General features: G+C 29.1%; 2 protein-coding genes across 2 annotated transcripts, besides 2 other annotated features; one reads left to right on the top strand and one right to left on the bottom strand.

Annotated features, from left to right (window-relative positions):
* Positions 1–2,638: 2,638 nt before the first annotated feature.
* Positions 2,639–3,142, top strand: TVAGG3_0764800 (RNA polymerase II transcription regulator recruiting protein; the record flags this gene model as incomplete). The annotated part of the gene is made up of 1 exon (XM_001307536.1): positions 2,639–3,142. One exon carries the CDS (start codon positions 2,639–2,641, stop codon positions 3,140–3,142), a length of 504 nt encoding a protein of 167 aa, XP_001307537.1.
* A 319-nt stretch (positions 3,143–3,461) lies between these two features.
* On the bottom strand, positions 3,462–4,220 carry TVAGG3_0764790 (uncharacterized protein; the record flags this gene model as incomplete). Its single annotated transcript, XM_001307537.1, has 1 exon — positions 3,462–4,220. One exon carries the CDS (start codon positions 4,218–4,220, stop codon positions 3,462–3,464), a length of 759 nt encoding a protein of 252 aa, XP_001307538.1.
* Positions 4,221–5,943: 1,723 nt separating this feature from the next.
* Positions 5,944–5,980: a mobile genetic element.
* Positions 5,981–7,157: 1,177 nt separating this feature from the next.
* Positions 7,158–7,195: a mobile genetic element.
* Positions 7,196–8,878: the final 1,683 nt, after the last annotated feature.

The raw sequence follows: 8,878 nt of genomic DNA, 5'->3' as shown, positions 1-8,878 counted from the left end.
GTCAAAGTTTTGCAATCGTATTCTGATTGCAATAAATTGTCTCGTTCTGGGAGACATGCACAGGCAATGTCTCCCGGAATGACACATGCAGACCAACAAGAGTGCACAATGCACTCTTGTCGGTCAAAGTTCCGCATTCAAGTTATGAATGCGGAACAGTATGCCATTCTGGGAGACATGCACAGGCAATGTCTCCCGGAATGACACATGCAGACCAACAAGAGTGCACAATGCACTCTTGTCGGTCAAAGTTTTGCAATCGTATTCTGATTGCAATAAATTGTTTCATTCTGGGAGACATGCACAGGCAATGTCTCCCGGAATGACACATGCAGACCAACAAGAGTGCACAATGCACTCTTGTCGGTCAAAGTTCCGCATTCAAGTTATGAATGCGGAACAGTATGCCATTCTGGGAGACATGCACAGGCAATGTCTCCCGGAATGACACATGCAGACCAACAAGAGTGAACAATCCGCTTTCTCCTTTGAAATCCAACATTCTAATCACATCTACATTAATAAATTGTTATAAAATACTAATCAAAGATCCAATACAATTCTACTATCTTATTCACACATTACCAATGTTAACACCTCTTAAACTTAAATTATTTCATAAAATTTGTTTTTATATCTTATTATTTTCTCATAATGCTTCTAATACATCTCTAATTTCTTACATTCAAACACCAATATCGTCATACTATCATAAGCACTTAATTTTTTCAAAATTTTAGACTTAAATTTGAGCTACATTTTCATCATCATTTTTAGCCTTAAGCTTCTATAAGGTATAATACATTATCGTAATATTCTAATATTTATGATTCTTACTACTCAATTCAATATAATCATATAAGTCACTCATAATCAGGAGCATAATTTAAAAATCTATAGCTCATATTTTGACAATTATATATATAGATGATGCATATTGCAATTCCGGTTTCAACACGATCAAATGTCAAACCATGATAAAATATATATCAATTTACAAAATATCGATTAACATTAGAATCCATATCTAATTCCATCAATGCACAAGTTGTAAATGCTTAATTCATCTTTGAGAAACGTGAATAGCACAATTTTATAAGATTATTTGTTGAATATTTAAAATATAAGCCAAATCGAATCTGCTGTATATTACTTTAGTTTATCATTGAATGTTAAATGTGTTCATATAAATATTTGAGTCAGATATCGCATTTTCTAATTTCAAAATTTATCTCATGAAGTTAGAATTTATTTGATCATACAACATCATATTAGTCAAACTAGAGTTCAATCGCGATTCCAAAATGGAACAATTGCTTGTTTTATCAAAATGTTAAAATATTAATCTAAAAAACTTAATATCTAACCAAAACATTCTAGAAATATCATATACAGGTATATGCAATCTAAATGCACACGAAATACTGAAAATTAAAAAGAATATTTATGAGATTATTAAATCTTATGCATTTCAATGAAGAGTCGATAATTATCATCTCTATAGGTTATATATCAACATATGAGTTTTTGGATTGACCACTACTATACTAATGTGATCAAATTAATCTGATTTCTTGAATTTTCATTTGAAGCATTCGCAGTAGTAGGAGTACCTTCATATATTAACATATTAAAAAATTGCGCCCAGATTCGCAGTTTAATCATGATTTTAAGATTGCATTAGATTTCGAAATGCAGAAAAAAATCACTTTAGATTCCCTTCAAACTCTAAGCATAAGCATGTCTCTATATGAGGAAACTATTTGAGCTATTCATTTGGCGGCCCAAAAACTCATGTTGCCTGAGCGCAGAAAATACCAATTTTTGGACCCTGGGTAGGGGGTCATGCATGTTTTCTAAATGTTGGAAAAGTAGGGTAAATCACATTTTAAAATACATTGAAATTCAAATAAATTACTAAATTGATTTAAAAATAATGCATTCCGATTGTAAAAAAAATCAAAATTATAACTAAATTAAAATAATTAATTCAAGTTATTATCAATTATGAAATATAAATCATTCATATTTTTATTAAACTTAATTTTTTTTTGATATTCAAAAATTAATCATATTTTGTTAGCTCTAGTTGTTTTGACATAAAATTGAAAGCAGCTTTCAAAATTTGAACTATACAGATTAAAATTTATCGATACAAATTTAGAGAATATCCATCAAATTTTAAAATTATATTTTAATAGTAATTCATTTTTTTCAATAGGTTTTTTGGAATGGGTGAAAGATCTATACTCTGCAATTATTTTATGTAAGCGTTCTTCTAATGCTGATAGTTATTTTTTCTGAGACTTCTTACTTTCAAAAATTTGCTACCTCAAAACAATTATTGTGAATATTTATACAAATTATTGAAAAATCATTTTTTGTTCTCCTTATTTCCGTAATACATTTTAAATATTTTAACTTTTCAATACCTTTTTTAATCCATTCAATCAATTCAATTCTAATAAAACTTTAATGAACTCAGATTAAAAATATACACTACTGTGCTCACTGCTTTAATAAATAATATTATTCCTATTTAACCAAAAGCACGTTTTTTCATGTACTATCATAATTTTTTTTCAAATTGAAAGTAGATGTAAAATATACTGAATTTACTTCAAATTATCAATCGGCTATGGCTAAAGTGGCAATCCCGAAGATTAAATTTACTCATGAGGATGATGAACGCTTAACCACAATTGTTGAAAGATTAGGTACAGAAAACTGGGATCTTGTTAGCCAAGAAATGAAAACTAAGAATGCTAGGCAATGCCGTGAGCGATGGATTAATTATCTATCCCCAGAGCTCAGGAATGATCCATGGACAGACGAGGAAGATAAAATGCTTGATGAGCTTTATCAAGAGTTTGGTTCCCGTTGGCATAAAATTGCTGAATTTTTCCCAACAAGATCTGGCAATTGCATCAGAAATAGATTTAAATTACGTCAACGAAGAGCTCTCAGAAAGAAGTCCAAAAAAGATACTAAAATTATTAAAAATGGTCTTAAAGTTAAGAAGAATGATAATACTTGCAAGGATTCGAATTCCAAAATAATGCAGTTCTTATCAACAGTTTCTCAAGAAGAGATATTTAATCTCTTCTACTCTCCTATGGATTCAATTGATGAACTTATTTAATTCATAACTTCAGATCGTTATTCCTTGTTTTTAATATAGAGATTAGCATGTAAAATTTATATTTATTTACCTTTTATATTTATTTCATTAAAATGAATGGAATTTATATTAATTCTGTAAATAACAAAAATTATAAATGAATAATTTTTGCATACGATACTGAAAATCATTTTAGCAAGAGATCAAAAAAATCGAGCATGAATGTTTTGAAAAAAAAATATCAAAAAAATTTTCTTCTATAAAATCATGAAAAATAACATTTACAAACATAATCATATGGCGCGAATTAACAATACATAACTCTTATTTTAACTCTTTGCTACATTGTTAGGGAAGAAATTGATCGCTTGGAAGGTTTCATATATCTAGTTACCTTTGGAAACTCCCTAGTATAAAGACTAGACCTAACTTTTGCAACAATCTGAGAGTTTTCGAATCGGTTTTGTTCACGTTCATGATTTTGTTCGAGTTCTTGAAGTTCCAGCTTTCGTTTTTCTTCCAAAAAAGAAATTTCCTTTTTGTGCTTCTTTTCTAGTTTGATTTTTTGGCGAATATATAATTCATAGCAATCGTTGAGTCTTTTATCGCGGTAATTCTTTTCAATTCTGGATGCTTCTTGATATAAAGCATTAGCCATGTAGTAATCATGATTAATTCCGAATTTTTTAGATTGATTCTTTTTTAATTCAACTTCGTATACAGGTCGATTAAGTTCCCTCTGCTTATTTAACTGATAAGAATTTTCAAGATCAATGAGTTGTTGACGTTGCTGGTCAAGAAGATGATTAATGCGTTCGTTATATCTATCTTCGATCTCAAGACGATCGGTTTCATACTGATGAGTTTCGTAATCGGCTAGCGAGCGGATTTTTCTCGAGGTTTCGAGAAATTCTATATTTGATTTAGAACTTGATTTTTTCAAACCCTGCTCTAACTTTTTAATTCTAATACTGAGATCTTGAGCAAGCTTAAAATCAAAATCATCCACTGCTGCTAAGTGTTCTCTTCGAAGAGTTTCGAGCTCTTGTGAATAATTCATAGAATAAAATAAACTTTTGAATAAATTATTTCTACTCATTCAATAAAAAATAATCCCAATTCTTAGGTTATCTTATTGAACATTAAAATTATCTCACAAAAGTGACATCCTATTCAATTTAAAATCTATTGCGTTAATTCTAAATCTTTTGAGACAGTTCTACTTTATCGAGATGTGATTAAGATTGCACATGCAAAACCAAGAAATCACGGAGCTGATGGCTTCTGTTGGGAAATGCATACAAATGGGTAAGTTTTTTTTAGAATTCAAATAAATATTTTTACCATTAGTTACTCCTTTTGGATTAGAGATATAATATGCTTTATTTGTATGCATTAGATTTTAGATGCAGCATGTAATTCTCTGAAAATACTGCTTTATTTTCGCCTGTTGTATATTTTTCTAAATAATAATAATGTAGGATTTTCATTCATTAGATCATCTGGTATTAATTGTAAAATACATTAAAATATAATAAACATATGATTATCCAAATCTCAATCAAATTTAATGACGTCCAAAACATAGAAAACTCTCCAACTTGTGATTGCATCTTTAGTATCATGTATATCACAAGGTTTCATTGTTTTAGGATCTAAGCGTATCAACTAAAAAGCCATATCAGCAAAAAAATTAAGTTTAGTTTGAAAAATACATCCGAAGGCTAATAATATATCATCTGCTGCAGTTTAAAGTCCATGAACTCACTTATTTGGTTCTGGATATTGTGTGACACGCTTTTCATCGCTATAGGAGACAGCTTTGACCAAAGACAGAAAATAAATCGAGATGAAAAATTTTGAATTATTGAAAGCAATTATCCAAAACAAGTACTTCTTCAATGTTAGCGCAAGAATTTGCCCAAAGAGAAATGAAAAAATCGAAAATGTTGTTGCTCTCCATGCTGTATCTTAAAAAATTAAGCAGATCCAATGTTAACTCTCCAATGTTCTTCTTCACAATTTTTATTGAAACGAACATTTCTTAATATTAATATTTATTAATAATACAACATGGTTGTTGATATAGCAACTTTAATTCCATTTTCAATTTATTTTGTAAAGTTTTGAATTACCCTCAATTTTTAACTTTTGCAACTCCAAAAACCAGGTGTTTTTCCAGAACTACCATCTAGGATGAGTCCTAGGAGCTATAATTCTAGGGTTAGATGATACCCACTTAGTACTTTTATTTGTATATGTTTTAATGGAATTTGGTGAGGGGTCATGAAATTCGTATCTAATTTGCTATCATCTAAGCTGGTAAAAGTTAGAGAAAGCTATTTACTGGTTGTATATTACAAATATACCTTGTAATAGAAAATATAAGTGTTTGTGTTGAATTCGCTCAATTAGCTCGAAAATTTGTTTTATATCAATGACAAACTAACACAATCCTATTTATGTGATTTCCAATCTGTTCCCAAAATATATCAGCATGAATATATATATATTGATATTATTTGCAATTTCATCATTAAATAGTACTTTTTCCCCTATTTTTAATTTAGAAATAGTATATTTATATGATAGCGACACAATATTTTAATTAAAAATATATGTTATCGATCATCACACTCAAATTGAATTTCAAAAATTTTAGAATTTTTCAATTTCAATATTGAAAATATATTTCTTATATCATAGCGATTCATGTTATAATAATATGGAGAAAATATTGTTTTAAATCTAAAATTTAAAATGAATGATTGGGCATTACATTATTCCAATTTATTGTTTATTTGTTAATCTAGTGGAAACTGTAATAAACAGAAATTCATCAAAAGTGACAGCTCTCAATTTTTTGACATTTGTAAATTCTAAATTGAATGAGAAAATGAAATAATACTAAGCATAATACAATATTCTAGATTTAATTATAATTAGGAAAAAGTTAGTTTTGAGAGTACTTTTCATAGGCATATAGAATGAAATCTTCTGAAAAATAATATCACATAAACTCATATTATTTTCTAATATATAACTATTTTATATAAAAATCAAATTCAATGATCTTAAAAGCGAAGGATAAACCTCAAAATTTACGAATATAATGAGTGGGAATATAATGCTTATCTATCATAAAACCATATGAAATATCAATTTTTGCTTTACGCCTAATTTTTGACGACAATTAGCAAAAAATGTTAAATGTTAACACTCAGTTCATTTGAATATGAAAAATAAAATTGACTTTGATTAAATGTTTTTATTTATCATGCAATTCTTCTTGCGACCAAAGATTTGAATAAAATTTCAAAAAAAAAGATAGCTTAAAAAATAATATACGGTAGTGTTTACTAATAGATGAATAGTATATAAATTCTATTAAAATGGATTTGATCCAAAAAAATATATAAAATTTGATCATAAATAAAATCGTTTTAAATTACTTCTTCATTTAAATTATAACAATTATTTTTGGTTTTATATTTTTTTGGATCAAATCCATTTTAATAGAATTTATATACTATTCATCTATTAGTAAACACTACCGTATATTATTTTTTAAGCTATCTTTTTTTTTGAAATTTTATTCAAATCTTTGGTCGCAAGAAGAATTGCATGATAAATAAAAACATTTAATCAAAGTCAATTTTATTTTTCATATTCAAATGGACTGAGTGTTAACATTTAACATTTTTTGCTAATTGTCGTCAAAAATTAGGCGTAAAGCAAAAATTGATATTTCATATGGTTTTATGATAGATAAGCATTATATTCCCACTCATTATATTCGTAAATTTTGAGGTTTATCCTTCGCTTTTAAGATCATTGAATTTGATTTTTATATAAAATAGTTATATATTAGAAAATAATATGAGTTTATGTGATATTATTTTTCAGAAGATTTTGTGTTCTTCTTCAAAATTTTATTTTTTTATTAAAAAGAATCTTTACAAAATATACATTTACTTTAATTAATATTTAAAAACGTGCTCTATCAAAAGTTCCAAAAATTCAATATTTTAGCTTTTCTGGGGTGTCACTTTTGATGAATTTCTGTTGACAACAAAACAATTAATATTTTGGAGAAACAAAAATTTGAAATTTGAAATTTTGAAAAAAATGCATGAATCGGTAATTAAACATTGATTTATTAATTTATTAGCCATGTCTTTGATGTTGGTCTTATTCATAAGCCGATTTAAAGAATTAATTTTTCCAAATCGTGTTTGACATTAACACATATAGATATATCAGGAAAAAAGGTATCACTTATCAAGTTATTGGTTTTTATGTATCTCCTAACTTTGCCTCGTTCTGAATACAATTCTAGTTAACGGATTTTAAATAACTATATGAAGAATACATCATTTTGGTTTTATTATTATTAAAATGATATATATTAGCTATGGATATGCTTGTAAGAATATTATTCCGTGAATTGGAAACAGAAAAAATAAATTTAGACAGAAAATGCATATCTTTAAAAAATAATATGAAATTTAGCTTTTATATTATTATCCGATAAAATATGCATGATAATTACTCCGCAAATAAAATTTAGGAAGCAAGTTGTGACGGTTTGAGCGGTTTTTAATGGCTCACAAGGAAGGAAGTATCGTTTTATCAGGCAACAAGAGGTCTTGAAATGAGTAAAGGACTGATCACCCTTGAAAGGTTCAAACTTGCTTGCGCGCCACAGTCTTAAAAATGATATGTTTCACTTCTGGTCGAAAATTTCAACCTCTATGACAGTTGTTGGATGAACAATTGTGTAGCGGGATGAAATCTGAGTGCGGCCTGGGGCTGCAGCGTCAATCTTCCCGGCATCTTTACCGCAATCATCTCTTAGATTGCACACAAAGTTGCGAACGAGCAGCTTTCTATGCGGTAAAGATGTCGGAAAGAGAGAGTCGATGTGAGGTTCTTTTCGAGGTCTCGTAGAATGATAGAAAGTTCCGCATTCATAACTTGAATGTGGAACTTTGACCGACAAGAGTGTATTGTGCACTCTTGTCGGTCGCAGTGTCTCATTCTGGGAGACATTGCCTCTGCATGTATCCCAGAATGGAACAATCTTTTGCAATCAGAATGTGATTGCAAAACTTTGACCGACAAGAGTGTATTGTGCACTCTTGTCGGTCGCAGTGTCTCATTCTGGAGACATTGCCTCTGCATGTATCCCAGAATGATAGAAAGTTCCGCATTCATAACTTGAATGTGGAACTTTGACCGACAAGAGTGTATTGTGCACTCTTGTCGGTCGCAGTGTCTCATTCTGGGAGACATTGCCTCTGCATGTATCCCAGAATGGAACAATCTTTTGCAATCAGAATGTGATTGCAAAACTTTGACCGACAAGAGTGTATTGTGCATCCCCTTTGTCAATTAACTATGTTTTATAGAGACATCCCCTCACACATATTTTTTCTAATATAATTTTACCTTTTTAATATTTATTTTTTATTTTTTGTGCTTTATATAACTTATGGTGTGTACCGAACTATCTTACAGACTCTACTGAGCTATTTCCACATATAAACATGTGACAATAACGCATACATACTCCCTTCGTATTCTGATCTCATGACATATTATCGCAAAAACTATATTTATACAACACACCTCATAAAGTCTCATTTTAGCCCTATCTAAGCGTTCAAAACCTATTTTCCCCGCGTAATCTGATTCTTCAGGCTCCGCTGATTCGATTTCTGCTGTCAGATCGTGAAAATATGCATCACATAACAA

Source organism: Trichomonas vaginalis, chromosome III (assembly GCF_026262505.1).
Source record: "Trichomonas vaginalis G3 chromosome III, whole genome shotgun sequence".
Classification (NCBI taxonomy): Eukaryota; Parabasalia; order Trichomonadida; family Trichomonadidae; genus Trichomonas; species Trichomonas vaginalis.
The sequence above is the reverse complement of the archived record's forward strand: the minus strand, read 5'-3'. Positions and strand labels throughout refer to the sequence as shown.